The sequence below is a fragment of the Melozone crissalis genome, unplaced genomic scaffold, assembly GCF_028551555.1.
Source record: "Melozone crissalis strain CALT ecotype California unplaced genomic scaffold, PUWL_Pcris_2 ptg000018l_1, whole genome shotgun sequence".
NCBI classification, from domain to species: Eukaryota; Metazoa; Chordata; class Aves; order Passeriformes; family Passerellidae; genus Melozone; species Melozone crissalis.
This window is the reverse complement of record NW_026535796.1, coordinates 18,446,524-18,469,288: the sequence shown is the minus strand read 5'-3', so window position 1 is coordinate 18,469,288 and position 22,765 is coordinate 18,446,524. Positions and strand designations below refer to the sequence as shown.

Genomic DNA, 22,765 nt, shown 5'->3' with positions numbered 1-22,765 from the left:
CAAGCACAGTCACTGCTGAGTGATGTGCACCAATGCATCTCTGCTCTCTCACATAGCTAGCCCTTGTCTCCTGGTCCCCTGGAACGAGTGAAAATCCACACAGGGCTTCACTGTACCTTATGCTGCTGTGCCCTGGGGACTCCAGTGAGATCTTCAGCTCCTGGCCAGAAACAACTGAAGAGAAGCAGTAGTGCTTGCACCCCAACTAGTTCTTTAACATTTACATTTCTATAGGCCTTGCTTTGCTCATCACAGTCTCCTGGTTCAGACGTGCAAACCTGATGTACACCTAGGTCCTTCTTTTGTACATTGAAATTTGTCTCAGCAGCTTTCTTCAGATTGAGTTTAAAGGCCTAGCAATGGTGGGAGGTTACTGGCTTTGCTACCTGCCCAGCTATCAAGACCCATTTCTGCATCCTGGGCTCAAACCTACAGCCTGGCATCTCCTGATCCCTCACTACACAGAGCAGTACCTGTTGCTGTGCGTGCAGCAGGAAGGGGAGATTACATGTTCCCACATTTACCAGCTCTCCTCAAAACCTCTGCAGATGTTTAGGAAACTGCTGGCAGTCTAGCAATTAAATGTGGCACTCTCTTGGAAAGTGATTCCTGGTTTCGAAGCAGCTCATAAAAAACAGCCCCGCCCTGCAACCCCACCTGTGCCAGCCCTGTTCTCAGCAGACTTCTTCCAGGATAAGAGGTGGAGAAATGACTCCATTCCCTACCAGAGCCCCATTTTTCTTGCATGACACTCTCCTTTCTGGCTGCTAACTCCAAGAAGGAATTGGCTTTGCTGCTGCCTTGCTCACCTCCCAAGAAAAGGTGGTGGATGGGGAAAGGAGCAGTCACATCTGCACGGTCCTTTTCATCCCCCACCAGCAGTCAGATACCACTGCTTGGTCCAAGGACTGCAGCACATCTGACCTGGGGACAGGCGGGGGGTCACAAGGGACAGAACTGGGGAGATGCTTGGGACAGTATGTAAGTGATGTACCCTTTTTCTGGCAACTTCCCACGAGGGGCAGAGCAAGCAGAGAAGGGTGAAAAGGGCAGAGATTACGAAAGGTCTGTCCATTGATGCCAGTGGCCTTGATGGAGGCGGCATCCACGGCGCTGGTAGAGACACAGGGTGGCTTCCCTTTACTCCACCGAGGTGCGGGGATGCCCCCGGGGCCAGCTTCCATCGGAACTCAGAGGAGCAGCCCCCAGGGGAGACGCTGCTCGGCTTTCAGTTGTGCACCCTTGGCCACTCGTTGATGTTGGGGTGCATGGTCACCTGAACCCGCACAGGTTCCCTGGTACCGCACCGCGGGCACGGGTTGGAGAGCACAGCAGGAAGATGAGAGGGGACAAGGGACAGGAGCCGTGCCCCGCGGGACTTGACGCTGCCCGGGCCCAGCTCACCCCCGCCCGAGGGGCCCCGGCTGCCCCCGCCCCAGCGGCCGAGGGGCCAGCCTACCCCCGGGCCGCCCCTCCTCCTCCTGCCTTTGTGCCTGCCGGGGGGCAGAGGAGGAGCTTGCAAAAGTTTTGGGCTAAAAACCCACCTTTTTGCTGCCAGCCGAGCCCGACGTCAGGGGCCGCTGTGCGCCGCGCGGGGCTCCGCACGCGGCCGCCACACAAAGGCAGCAGCTCCGCGCCCTCCGCTCCGCTCCGCAGGTGAGTGCGGCCCCGCACACACGCACAGCTCTCGGGGTCGGGCCCCACCGAGATGGGCGCCCCGGGCGAGGCGAGCGGCGACCGCCCGTCACCTCCCCAGGGAGGCGGCAGTCATCCAGGCTGAGGGCTCTCCGGAGCGGGAAGGGGCTTTGCCGGGGTGGGGGATAGGCTCCGGCTGGGGAGGACCTGCAGGAAAGGGCAATTGGGGCCGAAGGACGGGGGGCGGTGCCCCCCGGTGCGGGATCGTCTGAGAGGAGCCACGGAAGAGCCTGGAGATGCAGAAGGAAGGAGTTCGGTGGGGAGTCAGGGCTCCTGGAAAGCAGACGGGTTGAGTCAGTGGCCCAGTATCCTACCCCCACCATTCCTCTGGGGAAGCACCCCACACTGGTTCGGGGAGAACTCAGCTGGTGGAGATCCTCCGATCGGAGCCCGGGGAGCTGCCCCGGAGCAGGGATCGACCACCGCCCGCCTCTCTGGAGGGCGGGGGAAAGGCTCTACGGGGCTCTCGGCACAGCATCTGCCCTGAGGAGGGAGCAGAGAGCAGAGGTGCGGAAGGGCGCTGCCTGCTCCTCTCTCTGCCCTCAGCGCTGGGGCAGAACACTTTTCCCTTGGAGCACCTTCTCTTCACAGCGAGGGGAAGGTGAGGCCGCCTGCTGGAGAGCCCCACAGCCCCCGTGCTTCCCTCAGCACCTCTAGGAAAGCCTCCCGGCCGTGCCAACGCCTTGGCTCACGGCCACACGCTCGGTGTCCCCTTTCCAGGCAGCAGGGAACTTCCTACTGTGGCGGTGCTTGTCGCTCCAGGCCACGGGCTTCCCGAGCGCTGGGCTGGCTCCTCGGGTGCCGGGCTGCCTGCCCGGAGGCTGGGAAGCAGCTCAGCCCGCAGAGGGAGGACAGCAGCCCTGCGCCCACCACCGCCAGAGCCAGCTGCAATTTGAGCCAAGCCGAGAGGTCCCACTTCTGGACAAGGGCTGTGAGGGGGCGGACAGCCCGGCCCCTCTCCGTTCTCGGGAGCGCATGGGGTCAGCATTGCGGGATCAGGAGCTGCGGAGGATGTGTGGGCCGCATTAGGAGAAGTCGATGGCACTACCTGCCCCGGAACGGTGTCCGGAGAGAGGTCCAAGCTTTCCCATTGCAATAGTGGGTATTTGAGCTCTGCTCCAGCTTCACCGGGTGATTTTTCTTTTTAGACCTTCAGCTTCACCAGGTGATTTAATTTTTCTTTTTAGAGCTAATCTAGATCATAAAAACCCAGAGCAGCTGGAGTAGGGGGAAGGGAGAGCAGAGACTGATGTTATGTGAGCCAGCCAGCATCTGAGGAGAAGCCAGGGCCCCGCAGGGACGCAGGAGGAGTAGGGCTGTGCGAGTGTGCCTGAAGATGCTGTCAGCCCAGCCAGAAAAAACTCCTGTTTGCCTGGCTGTTTGGAAAACCAGTTGGAAAACTACACTCCCTTTTCCTTATGAATGCTTTAGGATGAGCCACGACTGAAGGTCCCTGCAGACCTTTGCCTGGGGAAGGTGATGAGCTGGGCTGATCCTGGGAGCAAATTCAGGGGTCGCTGGGGCTGTAGCTGTCACCCCCTCAGAGGGTATCCTTCTGGCATCCTTCCATTTATGTGGGCAGGGCCCCACTGCGCCCGTGGCAAACAGAGGGAGTCCATGCCTGGAGGTGAGACAGGGATGAGCACAGCAGCTGTAGCTGTCTGCCCTGCAGAAGACCATGTCAGAAGGGCCTGAGCAGAAGGTTGGTGGGAGGGATGGGAGGTAGGTGCAAGGAGCACAGGGAAATGCTCTGCAGCAAAGGATGGGAGAAGTTAACAGAACACGTGAAACCAGGGTGATGGTGTGAATAATGTGGATGTCAGAGGAACTACCCCCTAAGAGCCGCTGCAGAAAGTGAGACAGCCATGTGTGTAAGTCAGCTCAGCTCCAGCCTTGTCATCTGTAACCAGCCTACCTTGGCTGAGCCCTTGTCCCCTTTGAAGGCAGATGGGTGGGAGCAGAGCTGAGCTGTGCTGTGCTCGCCAGGATGGCTCCCAGCCGGGCTGGGTGAGGGGGAAGGCAGATCTCAGCCCCACGACTGTGCCCTCAGCCAGCCACTCTGTGTAATTCCCTGTGACAGCTCAATGCAGAGCAAAGCTGGTAGCTTGGCGGCGGATGCATGAAAGGTGAATGCACTGGACCATGAGTAATGTGGGATGCTGCTCTCTCTGGCATGCTGCCCAGGGAGCCCAGGGGAGGGATCAAATGCTGACCCGGGGCTCTTCTCTTCCTTGATGTCCCCTGGGGCCTGTGGTTCATCCTGTCCTCTACAGCCCAGTTCTGCAAAGCCCATCACAGAGTCAGGGCAGGTGCTGTGTATTTTCTGGATGGCTGCTGCCACACAGATATGGGTGGCATCTTAGAAGGCTGTGGGGGAACAGGAATGGCGTCTCCAGATTTCAAATGCTGGCTCTGCATGCCTGAACTCCTGTTCCCACTGAGAGCAGGATCTGGGAGCCCAGTGTGGGCAGCACCATCCCCCAGAGTCTTGTGGTGGCAGCCAGAGAGGAGCCGTCACATGGTCCAAGGCCACCGGGGCAGAGGGACAGGGCTTGATCCCCAGAGCGGAACCCTTATGTGTGTGCGCCCTTGTCCCCAACCTGCTCCCAAGTGTGTGCACACCTGCTCACCCCCTGCATGCATGGGTGGCATGGGCAGCAGGCTCCATCCCTCCAATGAGCTCCCACATTGATGGATGCTTTTTTTTTTTGGTGTTTAATCCACTGATATAACTTTCAGACCTCTCATGAAAGCAGGTTTGTTTTCCTGGGCTTTTTTCCTTCTCCCTGGCATCCTCTGGAACTGGAGTAAGGTACTGTGGGAGCTGTGTTCCCTGGCCCCAAGGCTCTTTGATATGGGGCAGCAGCCTGCTGGGTCATGGATAAAGGATTCACAGAGAAATATGAGGGTAAGGGCTGGCAACTGTATGTCCTTCCCCAGATGCTGTGTGGGCTGTGGGGTTCCCATGGAGAGCATTTCGACCACATACAGGACGTTGGGGTGGCTGCAGGGGTGGGAACAATCTCTCAGCCCTGCAGCTCCCTGGTGGGAGGCAGTTGTTGAGGTACACAATTAATCCTCCTTTTGCAATTAGTGAACATATTCTACTGGGTGGCACCAAGCAGGGCACAGGGGTGTACACAGGCATGTAGGTGGTGTGTGCTACTCCTGTCTTATACAGGCTGCCCACAGCCCACCATGCCCCTCCTCGACACCACATTGCACCCCAGCCTCCAACCCACCCAACTCTCTCCTTCCTCCACAGGCAGGATGCAGGTTCGGAGTCTCTTCCTCCTCCTGGTGCTGATCCTGGTGGCCGCCACCGCCGAGGCTGGCAAGAACAAGAAAGGTGAGGGGCAGCCTGGGGCAGGGGGGCAGAGTGGGGCACGCTCCCCTGTCCCTGCAGAGAGCACTCACTCCACTTTTCCGCACAGAAAAGACAAAGAAGGATGGCTCTAAGTGCGAGGACTGGCGCTGGGGACCCTGTGTTCCCAACAGTAAGGACTGTGGCCTGGGCTACCGCGAGGGAACTTGCAAAGGTGAGAGTAAGAAGCTCAAGTGCAAGATCCCCTGCAACTGGAAGAAGAAATTTGGAGGTGAGTACATGGAGGTGGGGACCACCCTGTGCTGGGTGACCAGGTTAATGTCCCACCAGGTCCTGGCTAGTTCTGATGCCTCTCCCCTCTCATCCAGCTGACTGCAAGTACAAATTTGAGAGCTGGGGAGGCTGCAGTGCTCAGACTGGCCTGAAGACTCGCTCCGGAATCCTGAAGAAAGCCCTGTACAATGCCCAGTGTGAGGAGACTGTCTATGTGACCAAGCCCTGCTCCTCCAAGATCAAGTCGAAGTCCAAAGGTCAGTTCCCACCACTCGTGTCCCCAGAAGGGTCCTGTGGCAACCCTGCCCGGGGGTTTTTCAGAGGTACCTTGGCCTATTGGGGTTGGCTTTGCTGGATGCTCTTTCCTTTGCACTGTGAAGTCCAGCTGCTGGCAGGGTGGGAGGTGCTACTAGGAAAAACCGTGGTCCCCCAAAACCCACTGCCATCTTTGGTGGGATGGGGATTCCCTGCTCTCCTCACTAGGACTGGTACAAAAGGTGGTTTGGCATGGCAGGAGGCTGCCTGCAGGGACGCAGCCACTGCGCCGTGCTCAGCCAGCCATGCTGGCTACATTTCTATCACAGCAGTGTCTGGGGGACTGTGAGCTGCCAGCACATGCACTAACTTTTGTCTCCTGTGCTTCTTGAATGCAGCAAAGAAGGGCAAGGGGAAGGACTAGAGCAGGAAACCAGCATCCTCATCGGCCCCTCAACACGGTGCCTACAGGACTGGATGTCCAGCTGTAGCTGGCCCACACTACAGTCTTCCTCCTCCTCTCCTTACTCCTTCCCATGACCTCCTCTTTCACTGAGATGCCTTGTTTTAATCATTAGTGTTGTAGAGAGCAAACCCACCCACCCTGCAGGATAGGCTGCCTCCTTCCTTGCTGCCCCATGGGCACTACCTGTGCATCCTGCTCACCTCCTCTGGGCTGCTGTTGGGGTTCACTGGGATGTGCTCAGAGAGCTGGGATGGAACACACATTTTTCCACCCTCCAGCACAAATGAGTTGCCTTTAGCACATACTTTTGCAAGCCCAGGAACCTGCTTGCTCCTCCACCAGGTACCAGTGCCAGAGGGAAGGGCTGGGCGTTGAATGCCTGAGTAACCCCATCACTGAAGCTTCTCACTCAAGGACTGCTCTCACCTCAGGGGGTTTATTTCAGCATCCCTTTGGCTGGGGCATGACTTACCCACAGCAGCTGAGGAAAACACAACCATCACCCTGAGAAGCAACTGTGTCTCCTCTCATGTGTGTCCATGCTGGGGCTGCAGTCCCTCTGCCTTTGCCATGACACCACCAGTGCTGGGTGGGAGCTCTCCTTTTGGAATTTTTCTTTTTCTTTTCCAATAAAAATCTTTTTTAAAAAAGTATCAGAATTCCCCTGTTGTCCCACAAGGTGCTGCTGTGCTGGAAACCCCAGCAAACCCCAGTTTTGCTGACCCCACTGGTGCCAGCAGTGAAGTTACCATGCAGCTGGCCTGGGTGCCACATGCACATGGTCCTGGACAAAGCACCAGACCCCTCACAGCCTCTTTGCAACGCTTCTAGTTGCCACCCCTTACTCTTGGCAGAAGGAATGGGCTGCAGGAAATGTCACCAGTGGGTGACACTGGGAAGCAGGGAAGGAGCCACCCGGGTGATGACTCATTCATTCCTCGCACCATGGACATTAGTTTCCTGGTCCAAGGTCTTTATTTGTCTTGGGGTGTGTTGGGCTGCAGTTGTAACCATTTAAAAATACCCAGAAACCCACCAGGCATTTTGGGTACCCCTAAAGGCAGTGATGGAGGGGCTCCCATCTGGGCTGGGGCAGCCTTTCTGCAGGTTGCACCCTGGCATGAGGACAGGAAGGACATATGGACACAGAGTTTGCCCGTGCTAGAGCGGCCCCATCCCATCCCTTGCCTGCACCTGGCTGCAAGGAGAAGGCTTGCACCCGGCTTTGGGAGAAGCTGGGGAGCAGCCCCAGGGCGCTCTGGGCTGCACACAGGGGTGGCTGGGAGGAGGCTGGAGCCCGCATGCTGAGGGCTCTGCCACAACACCCATGACAGCGTTACATCCATGAACAAAGCTCAGCAACTGGCTCCTTTGGCCTCCCTGCAGGAGCCCCCTGCACTCAGGGCACGAGGGGGCTGGAGGCCACCGTCATCCTCTCCTGCCTCCAGAGCCATGCATTAGGCCTCCCACACCCACTGCAGGGAGAGCGGGGACCTGCTCATGGCCCAGATGAGACACGGGGCCCCTTGGCCACACTGTAGACCCTCTTCCCACCCTTCTGAGACCCCCAGGTCCCCCCTGTCTCTCCCAAGGACAGTTATTTTCACAGTCACTGCTGCCCACTACTCAGGGTCCCCATTCCCCCAGGGCTGTGGAACGAAGTCCTGCACCACACCAGGGCTTTTCTTTCCAGTTTTAGTTTCCATCATTGTCGGGGGCAACTGGGTTTCACACTCCTTACCCAGGAGTGAAATGCTTGGTTTATCTGTCTGTCTTTCCAGCAAATTGCTGTCTGAGGGCAGAAAGGATGTGAGGGGGAGAGCAGAGCCAGAGCCCAGGGAAAAATTCTGCCCCAGGACCCTGGGTGAGGATGTCTGATGGCACTCTCAAGGGAAAGGAAGCATCTTGCCACATCTGTTAGGGTCCAATCTTGACTGCCTTCACAGGGGGTCTGCCTGGGCCAGCAGGACTCCCCATTAGCCTGCCTGAGTCAGCCTGGTCCAAGATGTCTAGCAATGTTTGACCCTGGTTTCTTTTCATTTCTTGGGTAATAAACGTTTTATAAGCCAATGGAAAGCATCCAGCATTAGCCCATCTGCATGCAGACAAGATCTGATGCCATGGAGATGGTCAGCTGGGGAAAAAGGTACATCCAGTCTTAGGAGAAACACTGATGCCATTTGGCCAATCTGAAGAGCATGGAGCTGGGAAGGGCTCCTGGTGACCACATCTCCTCTTGCCTCTGGTTTTCTCCCTGGCTCCCTGAGCTAGTCCCCAGGCCCAGGGTGACTGGAAGGACCTGTAGCTCAGAAATGCCTTGGATTTTTGTCAGCGTTGGATGAAGGGCATCCTCTGCAATCACTGCATAGTCTGCACTGTTGTGAGTGGTGAGCAGAAGAACCCCCGCTGGCAAAGGAGGCAAAGGGAAGGGTTTCCATAAGGATACTGAAGTGGTCCCTGAGTACCAGTTTATCTGGCTGTGCCAATGTTCCTGTACTGGCACATGAGAAGGTGCTTGAAGGTTTTCTTGAAAGTGGCATTGCAGAGGGCATAGCAGGCTGGGTTGATGGTGCTATTGACATAGCAGAGCCAGTAGCCGATGGACCACACTGTTTCAGGCACGCAGGTCTCACAGAAGGTGTTAATGAGGACCATCACGTTGTAGGGTGCCCACGTGAGTATGAAGGCCAGCAGGATGGCAAATATGGTGCGGGTGACTTTCTTCTCCCGGGCAGCCATCTGGCGCTTCTTCCGAACCTGGCTCCTGGCGATGCTGGCAAACTTCCTGGCAACATTGACTGGGCGGCTGTTGGCCAAGGAGTTGTGGTTAGAGGCACCTGACTTAGCTGGGACGATCTCAATGGCGGTGACGCATTCAGACCCAGTCTGCTTGGTGACAATCTTAATCTTGGACCACTTGGAAGTTGGGTTCACCCGGGGGTTGGCTGGACTCTGTCCTTGCCCTGCTGGCAAGACTTCTGCTGTGGGCTTGTCTTTTGTGGTCTGGGTCATGCTGACAGTGCTGGACTCATTGGATGTCTCCTTCTCCTCCTGATGGCCAGTGGCCTCTGTCTGTGCAGATGGCTGGTCATCCACTTTCCCATTCCTCACCTCCTCCTTCACCTCCACGGCCCTCTTGGGAGAATTATTGTTATTCTGTTTGACCGTGGGGCCCTTGAGGAATCTGAGGGACTTGGTTTTCCTCTCTTTCCTGCTCTCAGGCTTGTGCCTCCTTACCCTGCTTCTGCTGGCCAGGGAGATATGGATGTACAGCACCGTCATGATGACCACGGGCAGGTAAAAAGCAGCAATGGCTGTGCCAAATGTCACCGCTGGGTTGGAGAGGAACTGGATGTAACATTCCCTCTCAGGGACTGTCCTCTTGCCCACAATGAACTGCCAGAACAAGATGGCAGGGGCCCAGAGAATGAAGGACAATATCCACGCGGCCGCGATCATTAGCCCTGCCATCTTGGTGGTCCTCCTGGCCGGGTATGTCAGGGGCTTGGTGACACAGAAGTACCGGTCAAAGCTGATGATGAGCAAGTTCATGACAGAGGCATTGCTCACCACATAGTCCAGAGCCAGCCACAGGTCGCACACCACGGCCCCCAGTGGCCAGTAGCCTTTGATGATGTAGACCGTGTAGAGGTTCATGGAGAAGACCCCGATGATGAGGTCTGCGCAGGCCAGGCTGAAGAGGAAATAGTTGTTGACAGTCTGGAGCTGGCGGTTCACCTTGATGGAGAGCATCACCAGGATGTTCCCCACCACGGTGACAAGGCTGAGTGAGCCGGTGACAGTGGCAATGAAAACCAGCTCCACTGTCTTGTAGTTGGTGGGAGGCTGCACGGCCACCTCGGAGTGGTTGCCCAGGGTGAAGTTGTCATAGGTCAGGTTGGCCATCTTTGCCTGCCAGGGCTGAGCAGAGAGGTTGTGCATGGGATCTGCAAGGAGAGCGAGGACAGAAAGGGAGAATATCAGACCTGCCAGCCTGTCCTGGCAGCATTTCCTCAGTTTCCCAGGCCAGCACTGCTGTTGACTAGTGCTCAAAAATCTGCTGGCATTCCTGGACTCCACTCTGCCACTCCAGGAGTCCATTGGAGGCATTTTTTGTGTCCCTATTTAGCAGTAGAGGAGGCAAATGAGTTGCAGGGAGAAAAGCAGGAATGCCCAGAGAGGCACAAAGGGGAGGCAAAGGGCTGGGGAAAGAGGACTGCAGAGCCAGGGGGGATGCACATACAGCACTCACTGCCAGAACAGCACAGCATGGAGCCAGTGCCCTGCCCCAGGGACAAGAGCAGGGTGATGGTATACCCCAGGCATGTTCCACTGACCTCCCCACAGCACTCCCCAAGAGGAGCCTAACCCGTAAAACCCGTGCCATGGTCTGCTCAGCTCACCTGTGTCTCTCACAGCAAATAGCTCCTTCTGGAAGATGAAATCTGGGAGAAGGAAAACAGCAAGTTACACCACATCTTGTGTGCATCCCACAACATCTTACTGAGGGCACCAGCCTGTCCAACAGAGGTGACCCTGCCCAAAGGGTGACACTGCTGAGATACAGATGCTGAAAAGACAAGAAAGGCTGAAGGTGGGTGCTCTGGTGTGGCGCAGCGCACAGCACAGCAGGCTCAGGAAAGGGAGGGAGCTGCACAAGTGCCATCAGTCACTGATGCTGGGAAGCAATGACCTCTTCCCTCAGTCCTACATCACAGTGCAGCTGCAGCCACCCAGGCCAGATGTACAGTGTGGAGTCAGACACCTCAGCATGATACACGGAATTATTTATGAAAAGTGATGAGAATTATGGACAGAATTACTGCCTTCATCCAAACCAAGATGCCTGTAGTTAATCACCCAAGGTAAGAGTGGAATGGACTTTAAAAAAAAAATCAATAGGCAAGAAGTGCTGTATTGAGATGAAAGGGAGTTTCCTGGAAAGCAAAAGAAAAGCAAAGGCACTGAGGGAGTTGGGCAGGACAGAAGAGCTTTCCATTGAACCTGCCTCTCCCACACCATCCAGACCTCCAAAACATGCTGGGCCTTCACCAGCCTCACCCTGGCTTCTGGGGGCATTCCAACCCTGCCAGACCATCGAGGGCAGCCCCTCCAGCAGCTGCTCCTGCTGCCTGGGGCAGGGGCTCAGCCCCATGGGCACTGCTGCCAGGAAACCAGCAGGAGCCAGCGAGTGTGCCCACAGTGGGAGTGCTCAGCACAGTGTGTCTCTGGCTTGGGAGATGGCTCCAAATGCCCCGGACTCCTGAAGCTGATTTTGCTGAATGTATAAATGTGCCTTTAACACACACCTCTTCTGAATAGGGCCTGGCAGGCTTTGAGATCTGTTTGTCTGTTTTAAGTATTTGAAAAGAAATGTCCTTGTCTTTCATTTGTGGTGAGGGTAGGAGATGTCTGCCATCAGCAAATAGCCACGTTTTTAATATAAGCACTTTCTAAAGAGATACAGGTGTAATTAAATGGAAATGTGGCTGCTGAGATGCTAAAGCCAGGATCTGATGTAGCCATTTAGGCAGCTTCTGCATTAGAAAGGATACAGCTGTGATAGTGATGGAGCTCCTCTTACAGGTGCAAGGAAAATAAGTGGGTGAGGGACAAAGAAATACCTACCATTATCCTCTAAGCATGTCTGTGAAGACAAAAGGCTTTTAAAAGAAAGCAATGCCCTTTGGTAGATGCTACATGCCACATACAGATGGGGTGAGGAAGCCTGGCAGCACTGCCCAGGCTTGGAGATTTGCACCCAGCTCCAAGCACAAGGGATGCATCAAGGGAGATGGAAAGAGGTTTCTGCTGCCATCCTTCCTGGGCACCCAGCCAGGGATGTGAGAAGAGGTGATAAGTGTATAAAATGGCTTAGAAATATATAATCATGGCAGTTTGGGGGGTGGTTTCAGCACAATAGAAATGAGTTTTAATTTCTTCACTTTGGTGAGATGGGGAGATTTAACTGTCATTCTTGTAACAGCTAATCAAACTGATCAGACAAGCTAGCAATCATGCAGACATCTACCCCAGCTCTTCCAAGAAGAATTTGAAAGTCTTGAAAAGAAACCTTTCCATCGTCTCTGCTAAAATGTGGGTTTCAGTTTTCTCACTTTTGTTCCTGAACTGGCATCCTCTTCTAAGATTGTCTAATTAATTATCAGCCTTGACAGAGGCTTGTGTTCTCAGTTACCCAAAGTAAGAAAAGTCCATCTCAAGCCCGAACTGTTCTGTACGTGTCCCAAGACGGGAGAAAAGGCCGCGGCAGCCCCTCAGGCGAGCCTTTGGATGCCACCCAGAGGTCACGCTGCAAACTGGTGTGAGGAGGCAGAGGCAGCTGCCACCTCGGGGGGAGGGCTTAAACACTGAGCGCTTAATCTCGATAAGCCTTCACCTAATAGCAAAAAATAAAGCAATCCCCTGTTTGAGACAAGCCTTGACAAAGCTGAGAGAACACTTCAGAAGGGCTCCTAGGGCTGACACCCTTACCTGTGACACCAACTGGCTTTGCAAATTCCCTAGGACTTTTGGCAGTGATTTACAGCTGGTTGTCTCCTCTCTGTCGAAGCCCTTGGGAGACTCCAGCTCTTTACTGATACCATCCTCCAGTCCAAGAGCTTCTGTGGCAGCTGCAGTGATCACCAATTGTGTCATCAAGGGAAATACCTTTCCCTTCCCACACAGCCACAGATCCAAGCAGAGAAAATTGTAATTTGGGTGGGGTCCAACTACTGCGGGCAGTGGGCACAGCAGGGTCTCCACTGCTGCCGGCAATCATGGGTGTGACCACTCTTGTGCGAGGAGTCAACCCCAGAGCGAGAGCAAAGCCAGTGCCCTGTCACAGGGTGACGCCTGAGACCACGGCAGCAGACTCCTGCTGTTTCCCTGCTGCGCCTCATGTGCCTTACCAGCCAGCCTTCCCAGCCTGTCGGCTCCTACAAGCTGCCTCAGCCTCTTGCCAGGTAGGAGAGGAGACAGCCCTGTCATGGACTGCTGGTGACCACCCTGTGACCAAGAATCTGCAGCAGCTGGAGGCTGGTGTTCCATGGGCTGCATTCGTGACTGAGCACCTGCTGAGCACTCGGCCCACGTGGGATGGAGGGGTTAGTTCCCTCCCGCCCCTGCTGCTCCTGATGTGGAAGGAGCTGGCTGCCCTCTGCACGGCACAGCAAAGGCAATGGGAGAGGCTGGCATTTACACACACTCGCGTGATGGATGAGCTCCTGGAGCAAGCAGCCCTCCTGCCCCAGTGTTCCCCACATCTTCTCTTTGTACTGCACAGCCGCCCTCTGCTCCACAGCCCCTGCCCCACATGGCATCACCAGCCGTCTCCTTTGCTGTTGTGGCACTGCCCCCATCCCAGCATCATCCTCAGGGCTGGGGATACCCAGGGAGCAGGTGCAAGGCAAGGCAGGGCAAAGCCATGTCTGGTCCGCATGCGGTGGAAGTGACATTCTGCCTCTGGGAGCGAGCAGAGCTCTGCAAGGAACCCCACGCGGCCGCGTGGATAAAGCAAGCCCCACGCTCGCACAGCAGCCTGGGGAGGGAGATGTCACAGGGAAGGGAGAGGAATCACAGAAAACCGTGCTTTAGTGGGCACCTGCGAGTGTGAGCTGCTCCCAGAGGAAATGGGCTTTAACCCTGCATGGGTCTGGAGCAACAGCACAACTGAAAGCAACCTCGAGCCCAGGGATAGGATGGAGGGGCTGTGGCTGTCAGCTCCTGGCTGAATGGATCCTGTGGGGGTCTGGGAGCTGCCTGTCTCCAGGAGAGAGGAAAGGTGGCCCCCTGCACCACAGGCACATTCCAGGAGAAGGTACACATCACCTCCTGCTCTCTCTGGGTGCCAAGGCTGGGCCTGGGCACATCACCTTTGGTGTGACATTTGGAAAGAGCCAAGGCAGCCCTACTGCCAGCCCCTGCCTGTCTTGGCCTTCCTAAAAGTGCAGAGAGGGTAAAAGTCTTAACGGGATTAATCCTGTCAGGTCAGACTGCTGATGTGATGTGGGGCTGGGCAGTTCGTGCAGCCACCACCACAAGGAGGAGAGGAGAGAGAAAAAACAGGGAACAGAAGACGCTAGACATTTATGGCTCACACTCACAAAGGAAAGGTATACTTAGGGTAGGATGGCAGTTTGTGGCGCTAATTGCATTATCTAATAGCTGTTAATTAGTTCCTGAATCATGGCACTACTTTACAACTAGTGAAGGGTTGTTCTGGTTGACAGATTCACACCCCTCAGAGTGTGAAAACAGAATTCCTAGATGCTGGGAACAGGCACCTTAGAAATACAACATAAGAGAGAAGACGAAGGGCCGGCCCCGTGTCTGGCAGGGGAGGGTTGGTGTTGGTCTGCTTCCGTGCCTCTGCGTTGGAATGATGAAGACAATAAACAACCAGGAAAACAGAAAGGAGATGAGGGGCCAGCAGGAGCTGTTGCATTAAAATGGCAAGCCCTTCAAGCTCCAGCTGGTGGCTGTGCTTTCACCCCTCTGGTCGATGGATCCCTGAAGTCCTTATCCTGCTCCAGAGGAGATCTAAGCCATTGTGGAACAGGAATTGTTTCTTGTCAGTAACATATGGGGTTCTGCGCATTTGATTTTTCCATTGAATTATTTATTCTTCTTTCTTCCTCCGCTATTCAACTGGTCCTCATGAGGCAAAGCAATTTCCTCCACCCCACAAGTTAAGAACCTCTGGAGCCGCTGGAGAAGCAGTAAGCTCAGCAGCACAGGAGCAGCCAGCTTGCAGGGGGAGGTGAGGGGGCCAGGGAACCCCCCCGTGCCTGATGTGTGTTTGTGCGTCAGGTTTGTAAAATTTGCTGCGTCCAGGCCACAAGGGAGTGTTGAGGCTGGGTAAGCCCGCCACCCCCCCAGGCAAGCCAGGAGCCTCCCTGCCTTCCCTGTGGTTAATGCTGGCTGTCAGAGCACAGCCGAGGTGCCGCACCCAGGCTGGCTTGGCCCGGCTGCGGGGAGCCGCGGATGCTGAGCTGCTCCTGCAGGCGGAGCCCAGCCCGGCAGGCTCACCAGCGTCCCACGGCAGCCACAGCTGCACCCCCTGCCCAAACGTGCCTGTACTTGCCTGGATCCCTAATGTGCCCTTGGCAGGCTGTAAGGGGCCACATGCCATTTACCCACAGCATCACTAGACAAGAAGCGAGCCAGTGAGAAAGTGTTTTTTAAAAGTAATTGAAAGGTCACTCCTATAAATAGCCTACCAGAACACTGGTCACTCTGACAATTAATTAACCTCCTGTCACCCAATTATCAGGCTAAATAAATGGCCTATCAGTGGAACGCCACTAGCAAGTGTGCATGGCAATGCCACGCAAGCCGAATTCCAGCCTTACCCTGCTGTGCCCAGCCTGCAGCTCCCTGGCACCGGCGGCTCCCCAGCAGCTCCCACGCCTCCTGGCTGGCTCCGGTAGGAACATCCCGGCGGGAGAGGGCTCACCACGGTGGCACGGCACAGCGGGACCCGGGGGACACAGTGCCCTCGGCCGCCCCAGGGCTGCAGCTCCCTGCTGGTGCCTGAGCTAGAAAGGTGCTGGGCTTCCAGCTGAGCCTGGGCTGGAGACACACTTCTCCCTTCCCATCCACTGCATTAATGCTCTCTGCCTCAGAGAGATGCTCATGCTCTTTTATATGCCTGGCTGAAGCTTTAACAGAACCCAGCTGTTTCAAGGCAGCGCAGCAGAAATAACCCTGCTGCTGCTACAGGTCCCACTGCCGAGAAGGGCTCTGGGACCAGCCAGCAGAGAGGAAGGAGGGGAGAGAGAGAGGATTGCAGCAACAAGTGACTGCCTGGATTAGCTGGGCTCTTCCCAGGGAGAGGTGAGTGGTGGGGACCAGATGCCTGGGGGAGAGAAAATGGTGGAGGAGTGACTGAGAGCCAGAGGGGCAAGTGCTGCAACACCCAAGAGCTGTTTGCTTAGAAAAGCAGCTCCCCTGCCCCAGGGACAGGCCTTGCCTGGGGGCAAAGGGGAAGAACTTGGCTCTTTTTGGGAAGCCAGCTGTAGGGAAGCCCCCTCACCCTGCCATGGCCCCACACGGCCACAGGTGCCCATGCCAGGTCCCCACCACCCACATGGGGAATCTGCTCCCCCAGGCCAGGGATCTGCCCCCCCAGGTGCCTGGGCTGAATAAGGCAGGGGCTGGCCCTCATGCAGGACCTGCAGCACCCTGTGCTCACCCTGTGTGTCCCCAGGGCCCCATGAACTGCAGGAGGGATGCAGCTCGGGCAGCCAGAGATGCAGCGCTGCTCTGGCAGGGGGACATGCTTGTAACTCATCCCAGAGCTGAGGCACCACAGGGAGCAAACAGTAAGGCGCACATCTGAAATTTTAAAGACTTGGCAATGGAAACAAGAGCCCCTTGCCCCATGGAGCAGCTCCACAGGGCTTTGAGAGGACAAATGAGCGAGCTAAGCAATGGATGAGAGAAAAGAGCTGAGCCGAGGGCAGAAAATCAGGCAGGAGCAAGAACCCTGCTGGATGGAGGGTTCTTTCATATGTGAGAGCCCTACTCCTGGGGGCAGGTAGCAGATGGGAATCTTTGGGGTGCTAATGAAAAAGGAAACTGAAAATATGAGACCCCATTTGGCCACAAGACCTGCCAGAGGATTTGGAGGTGATGTCTGAGCAAAGGGATAGAGTGAGGAAGAGGAGCTGTGGCAGAAGATGGGCAGGAGAGCCAGGGCATGGACAGGCAGAATGGAAAATGTGGGGGTCAGAGTGCCAGGGGAGGAGAGCAGGTAGGAAATCCCTCCAACAGAAAAGGGGAGGGATGGAGAGGATAGAGGTGGGAATATTCTCGGTCTGCCAGGGAGACATTACTTATCTCCTCTAGAGAAAATCCTAAGAAAATCTTCTTAGAAGGAGGGATCTCACACAGAGACATTGCCTGCAAACCTCTCCCTGTTGCCGTCTCTGGAGGCTCCCACCAGCTCCTTGCTGGGCAGAGTGGGAGCCGTGCTGGAGGTGGAAACCTCTGTGGGCTGCAGCTCTCTGGCTCAGGCAGCCCAGCCCTGCCTGGAGTCACCTCTGTCACTGCAGGATGCTGATCCCAGCCTGTTGTGCTGGTGCTGAATAAGGCAGGGGCTGGTCCCCATGCTGGCCCCCTCACCCTTTTTGCTCCCCAGGTCCCCATGAGCCATAGGGTGGGGATGCAGCTCAGACAGTCAGGGATTCAGTGCTGCTCACCCCACAGCACAGGGTTTTAGCCACCTCATGGACAGGGACTGCACATAGTAGCAGAGGGTTTCATCACAGAGCTGAGCATCACTTATGGGCCTTGGTGAGTTATCTGAGCTCTGCAAGAAGCATAGAGACCACCATGCTAGACACTGCTCCTAAGTGCTGCAGAAGGCCAGGCCCAAGGCCAGGCAATTCAGACCTGCCAGGCAAAGGCAGATGCCAGAAGGGTTGCATTGCTCTCCACTCCTCTCTGTACACATGCATGCACTTTTTTGGCCTTATCTGGGACTGCACATGATGTAACTGTCAGCAGAGGAGGGATCCAAACTACCCCAGTGACACTAGAGATGGCGAGATGCCGGGTACTCTCCCATCTCAGTCATGCCAAGATCCCTCAAGGACCTTCATCCCTCCTCAGCAGAAGCAGCCTGCCACGCTGCCTGGGACTGGGAGCTGGTATCGACACTGGCAGGGTCTGCAAGTGAGGGGTAGTGAAGCACGGTGCCATGGAGGCCTCTGGAGAGCTGCTCTGTGACCTGCAGCGGATGCAGGGCCCGGGACATCGTGTTTGCAGACTCATGGTTTCAGACCTCAGTGTTGCACAACTGCAACTGAGTTTCCCACAGACAAATAAATCTAATTCTGCTTAAAGAGGCTGAAGACATTAACCCCTTAACTGGCCAATGCAAACCAAATTCAACAGGAGCCTTAACCCTGCTGATGACATTTCACCTCCAGACATATCCAACTGAGGCTCCCGGTGCCAGCCCCCACTGCCTCCTCTGCCAAGCTGCAAGGTGCTATACAACATGCTAGATTTAAAAGCAGTTGTGGTACCAGAGGGGCTGCTTCTCTGCCTGGCTTTCTTGGCTGGGGGAGCACAGCCACCCTCAATATCTCAGTAACATGCCGATAGCTCAGGCCAAGCCTGCTGAGCTCAAGGAGCTCCATGGTTTGCACCGAGTTCTGCCTTTAAAGGACAAAATTCCTAGCTGCTGCCCCTCCTTCACCAAGTGACCTGGGATGTAACTCCTCTTCAAGGCTCTTGAAGACAAATAAACAGCCCTGTGCTTCCCCATGTCCCTCTCCAGCTCTCTCTGAGTCACTGGAACAGGTGGGAGAGGTTCCTCTGCAGCCGCACACCTCAACCTGCCTAGCGCTGGGGCGGGAGGTGGGAAGGGAACAGGGCACTCGGGAAGGGAACACACCTCTGCCCCTGCCTCATGCACCGACTGGGAATGGGGCACACGTTGCACAGGACATAAAGCATCATGGGGACAGGGTCACAGCAATGCTCTGATTTGCAGGACCTCCAGCAGCGGTTTTGGGGACCGTCACAGGGACAAAGCACTGTGCCTACAGCCATTGCATTTGCAGGCTTGGACAGGCTGGTGATGTTAATTTTCTCTGCAAACTTGCATCATACACGGTATAAACAGAGCCTTTGCTGGAGCTCCTCCTCCATGTGGTGCAGCCTCAGGGCTGAAGGCATCTCTGGAGGGTCCCGAGAGCAGCCCCGGGGCGAAGGCGTGAGCAGCTGTGCGCCGCACGCGAGGGCTGGGCAGCATCTCCAGCAGAGCCTCGCTTGCTGTGTCACACTGCTGGGACTCAGGGCCTGAAGACAGGTCAAATGATGCTGCCCTGGCACAAAGTCCCAAGAGGACCAGTGCACCGATCCACAGGGAAGGTGGGATGGCTGCCAACAGACAGACAGACAGAGTGAGGACACGCAGGTGTCCCTAGCTGGGGAAACAGGGACTGGTTGTGTGTCTCCTGCTAAAACTCTGTGTCTAAGCATCAAGGGGAGGATCTGTATATGAGACACCTTGCCCTGTGTTCATGCATCAGCAACATACTGGAATCATGGATCAGCCTGACCAGGGAACACTTGTCTCAGATTAATTAGTCCAGGAATTGCCTAACTCCCTGAAACTTTAGTAAATCAATATGTTTGAATACAGGGCAAGGGTCCACTTTGGTATGTTCAAGGGTCTGGATGCAGCAAGACTGTATGCCTGGAGGCTCAAAAGGATGTCATGGTGGGTTGTGCTCCTGGGGACAGTCGAGGCTGGCACACTCCTCCACTTGGCTCTGAGTTAGACAGCAGCCAGACATTGAGGCCCTCACCGCCTGCTCTGCCAGGGCCCTGGGCAGGAGAGCACATGAGTCTTCCTAAAAGCTGTTGTCTGCTTTCTGACTGGTCACACAAATCCCCCAGAAGAAGGATGTATTTGGCATGGTTCCAATCACCAGCTTGAAGAGGCTTCAACAGTGCCTGGGTGTGGAGCCTCACTGCACCCACTGGTACCTGGCCCACTCATGGTGGGTGCTGGTGCTTGAGCAGGCTAAAGAGCAGTCAGCAGGAGATGCTGGGATGGGAATGAAGAGAGAAGAGGAAGTACATGGGAATGATCTGGTCCAAAACTTCCATTTCCTTGCTGTGTCAGATCCTGCACTCTCATATCTCCCCAAAACACATCTTGTAACATGCAGTTTTAGAGCCAGTCCAGAATGGATGCTGAAATGCAAAGCAAATCTCCTCCCTTGGCTTACTGGAGAGCAATAAGGGCATAGACCCACGTCAGGCTGAGGAGCAACTGGCTCGAGGACAATGCCCGTTTCTCCAGAAGATGCCCATCAAAGCCCTGGCTTAGCATGCCAAGGAGAAGGGGTCAGCTTGTGCACAAGAAACAGTTGCTGTGTGTCTGTCCATGTGGAAAGAGGAGCTGTGTTAGTGCAGAAAGCAGCAGCCCCTTGCAAACAGCCTCCATCTCCCTCTCCTCTCACAACTGATCCCCCTGCTCCCTTTGCAGAGCTGCATCTGCCACCTCGGCTGGGCGCTCACCAAATCTCCTCTCCTCTGTGGATGCTGCTGGACAGGGCTCAGCAGGGCAGGCAGAGAAAGCATCAACAACACAAAGGTATGCTAGGGACTGCTCTGCATCAGCTGCTCCTCCTGGTCTCACTATTTTTATTCCCTGTTTTTGTCTTATTTTGTTTTTGTCTTTTTTTTCCTCCTGGGGAGATATTTGTCATTTTAATTTTAAAGAACAAAACAACAAAATCCCAACTATGACAAAACCTCCCATCAATGGGATGGGGACACAGCTTGTGGGGACAGTAAAAGAGAAAAACCATGCTCCTTCTGCAAACTCAGAGTAATTGGATCACAGCCTTAATTAATCATTTCAGTTCATTTCTCTTCTGTGAAAGAAAACAGACTGACCTCCCGATATGGGTATGCCCCTCGTGTGAATAAACAAACCACTTTTACTGGTAGCCCTTCTCCTCCTTCTCCCGCCAGCTTTCCTCTGCCCACTCATCAGGTCACTCCCAGGGCCGCTGCCGCTCCATCCAGCAGCCCTGGACACTTGCTGCCGCTCTGAGCAAGGGCACACTGGCTCAGCTCCTGCAGGAACCAGGGCTGCTGCCCACCCCTGCAGCCATCCCCACCTCCCACACCCAGGGCTCCCACCATGGGCCGCCGTCCCTGCTGAAGGGGGAACAGGGATGGGCTGCTGATGGGGATCTCCACTGGATGCCCTGCTCTTTGCTGGATGTCTCGTGGGGGCCTAGTCCAGGTTGGAGAGCAGCAGCAGGTGCTCAGATCACAGGAGTTAGGGTGTTAGGAAGCAGGAGGTGGTGCCCAGCAGTAGAGACAGCGAAAGCATCTTGGTGTCACCTGTGATTTCAACGTGAGCATTGTCTCTGGTGCCGTTTCACCAAAAGCCTGGGCTCTGGGATCCTGTCACCTGAGTATTTTGATAGACAGTGCCTGCATCAACAAGCCACCCAACTGCATTGGTAGCAATCCTTCCAGCCCCTCTGCTCACTCTGCAAGCTGTGGCAGAAGTCAAACCACCTTTGGAGGTCACTCAAGGCAGTTGTGATAAAGCAGGGAGCCTTCAAATGCTCAAACAGAGCCCATCTCCCAGCAGGGCACAGGGGAACACGAGCTCTTCCTCAGGTTGGGAAGTATCTCCCTAGCCTTGGGCTTTCCAAAGACTGGCTAGAAAAATCCATCCACAGCACAACCAGAGGGGTTGAAAACAGGTCAGACAGAAGCCAGTGCTGCTTTTATTTAAGAAAAAATATAAGAACTGTTCCCTGATTTGAAGCCAATGGTATCATTTTGGAAAGAAAGAAGGGTGTGGCTGCCCAACCCTTGTCCATGATGTGCCAACAGACAGCACGGGGCAGCTCTGCCATTACCAGCAGCAGGGGTGCAACAGGGCCAGAAAGGGCTAAAGGGAAGACGAGATCCACACTGGGGGAGAGAGTGGGCAAGATCTGTCTCCCTTGCAATGCCCAATCTGGCAAAGGGCTCTGTGGAGAGGGGGCAAACTTCTGCCTAGTCATGTCCTGGGAGGTGGCCACAAGCGCCAGAGGGGTTTGCCCAGTATGGCGACAAAGTATCCAACAGATAGGGGATCCTCTCCCTGTTGCTCTTGCTGGAACAGCGAGGGAAGCAAAGAAAGCGCGCAGGTAGTTTCTTGTCCGGAAATGTCTCCTTCCCAGAGAAGGCACGGGGGAGCAAATAACGCCCGTCCCGGGTTTCCTCCGGGGTGCCTGTCCCCGAGCCGCAGGCTGCTCGTATTCCCTACTCAGGGTGCTGACAAGGCTGTTTCCTGGGTGACAAGAGGGACCCTGGGTTCCTCGAGCGGCGGATCCCGGGAACGCTGCTGGTTTGGATGGGAGCAGGGAAAGAGGGTGCCAGACATCACCCCGGTCCCTGGCAGGGCTGCACGGCTCCAGACATCCCGGGGCAGCGAACCAGCGCGAGGGTCCCGACCCGCGGGGCATCCCGGCGTTCCCGGAGAGACGCAGGAATGCGGGAAAGTTGGCAGAGACACCTCCCCCATTCCTGGGGGACCGCGTGCCACATCCCCCGGGGGTGCGGAGCCCCCTCCCCATGCACCCCAAAGCCATGCCGACCCCCCCCTGGACCCTGCGGGGGATGCCCCGCGCTCCCCGCCCGCGCACCCCGAGCCCCGAGCAGCGACTCACCGGGCAGCCCAGCCCAGGGCGCGCCGCCGCCCGGCGCCGAGCGGTTCTCAGCGGCCATGGTGCCGCGCCGCGCCCGCGGGGGCTCCGGCTGGCATGGCCCGGCTCCGGTCCCGGCTCCGGTCCCGGCTCCCGGTCCCGGCGGCGCCGCGCGCGGCGGAGGGGCGGGGAGAGGGGAGAGGGGAGGGCCCGGCGCTGCCGGCTCGGCCCCGGCCTCCTCCCCCCGCCCCCGCCCTCCCCCGCCCCCAGATGTGCGCCCCCAGATGTGCGCCCCCAGATGTGCGCCCCCTCGCCGCCACGAGGGCGGGGGCGGGAGGAGCGGGGCTCACGCCGTCGGGAGCCGCTGCCAATCCCCACGCCGCCGTCCCCCCGGCTCAGATGCGGCCTCCCGTCCCCGCCGGGCAGACGTGCGGGAGCGCTCCTGCAGCACCCCGGACAGCGCTCCGGGACCGCCCCGGCACCGGGCTCCGGCCCCGCTGCCCCCGCACCCCCGGCGGGGTCATCCCGATCCCCGGCAGCGCCGGCGTCCCACGGCGGGAGAGAGTGAGG

The 22,765-nt window shown here is 56.4% G+C and overlaps 2 protein-coding genes across 4 annotated transcripts; one reads left to right on the top strand and one right to left on the bottom strand.

Annotated features, from left to right (window-relative positions):
* Nucleotides 1-1,575: 1,575 nt before the first annotated feature.
* Nucleotides 1,576-6,774, top strand: MDK (midkine). The gene is made up of 5 exons (XM_054276388.1): nucleotides 1,576-1,656; nucleotides 4,961-5,044; nucleotides 5,130-5,291; nucleotides 5,389-5,550; nucleotides 5,947-6,774. The coding sequence occupies exons 2-5, from the start codon at nucleotides 4,966-4,968 to the stop codon at nucleotides 5,970-5,972; spliced, it is 429 nt and encodes a 142-aa protein (XP_054132363.1). The 5' UTR covers nucleotides 1,576-1,656; nucleotides 4,961-4,965; the 3' UTR covers nucleotides 5,973-6,774.
* Nucleotides 6,775-7,308: 534 nt separating this feature from the next.
* CHRM4 (cholinergic receptor muscarinic 4) lies at nucleotides 7,309-22,292 on the bottom strand. 3 transcript variants are annotated; one of them, XM_054276375.1, is made up of 4 exons: nucleotides 22,220-22,278; nucleotides 12,507-12,646; nucleotides 10,418-10,584; nucleotides 7,309-9,961 (listed from the first exon to the last, which is right to left on the bottom strand). In XM_054276375.1, the coding sequence occupies exon 4, from the start codon at nucleotides 9,954-9,956 to the stop codon at nucleotides 8,484-8,486; it is 1,473 nt and encodes a 490-aa protein (XP_054132350.1). In that variant the 5' UTR covers nucleotides 9,957-9,961; nucleotides 10,418-10,584; nucleotides 12,507-12,646; nucleotides 22,220-22,278; the 3' UTR covers nucleotides 7,309-8,483. The 3 variants fall into 3 exon arrangements, with proteins under 3 accessions (XP_054132350.1, XP_054132349.1, XP_054132351.1); XM_054276374.1 differs by lacking the exon at nucleotides 12,507-12,646 and having other exon boundaries at nucleotides 10,418-10,459; nucleotides 22,220-22,292; XM_054276376.1 differs by lacking the exon at nucleotides 22,220-22,278 and having other exon boundaries at nucleotides 10,418-10,459; nucleotides 12,507-12,856.
* Nucleotides 22,293-22,765: the final 473 nt, after the last annotated feature.

Coding starts and splice junctions, on each gene's coding strand:
- CHRM4 (XM_054276374.1), bottom strand. CDS start 22,277: ATGGCCGCTGAGAACCGCTCGGCGCCGGGCGGCGGCGCGCCCTGGGCT. Junction 10,460..22,219: donor GCCCTGGGCTGGGCTGCCCG/GTGAGTCGCTGC, acceptor TCCTTCTCCCAG/ATTTCATCTTCCAGAAGGAG. Junction 9,962..10,417: donor ATTTGCTGTGAGAGACACAG/GTGAGCTGAGCA, acceptor CTCTCCTTGCAG/ATCCCATGCACAACCTCTCT.
- MDK (XM_054276388.1), top strand. CDS start 4,966: ATGCAGGTTCGGAGTCTCTTCCTCCTCCTGGTGCTGATCCTGGTGGCC. Junction 5,045..5,129: donor GGCTGGCAAGAACAAGAAAG/GTGAGGGGCAGC, acceptor TTTTCCGCACAG/AAAAGACAAAGAAGGATGGC. Junction 5,292..5,388: donor CTGGAAGAAGAAATTTGGAG/GTGAGTACATGG, acceptor CCTCTCATCCAG/CTGACTGCAAGTACAAATTT.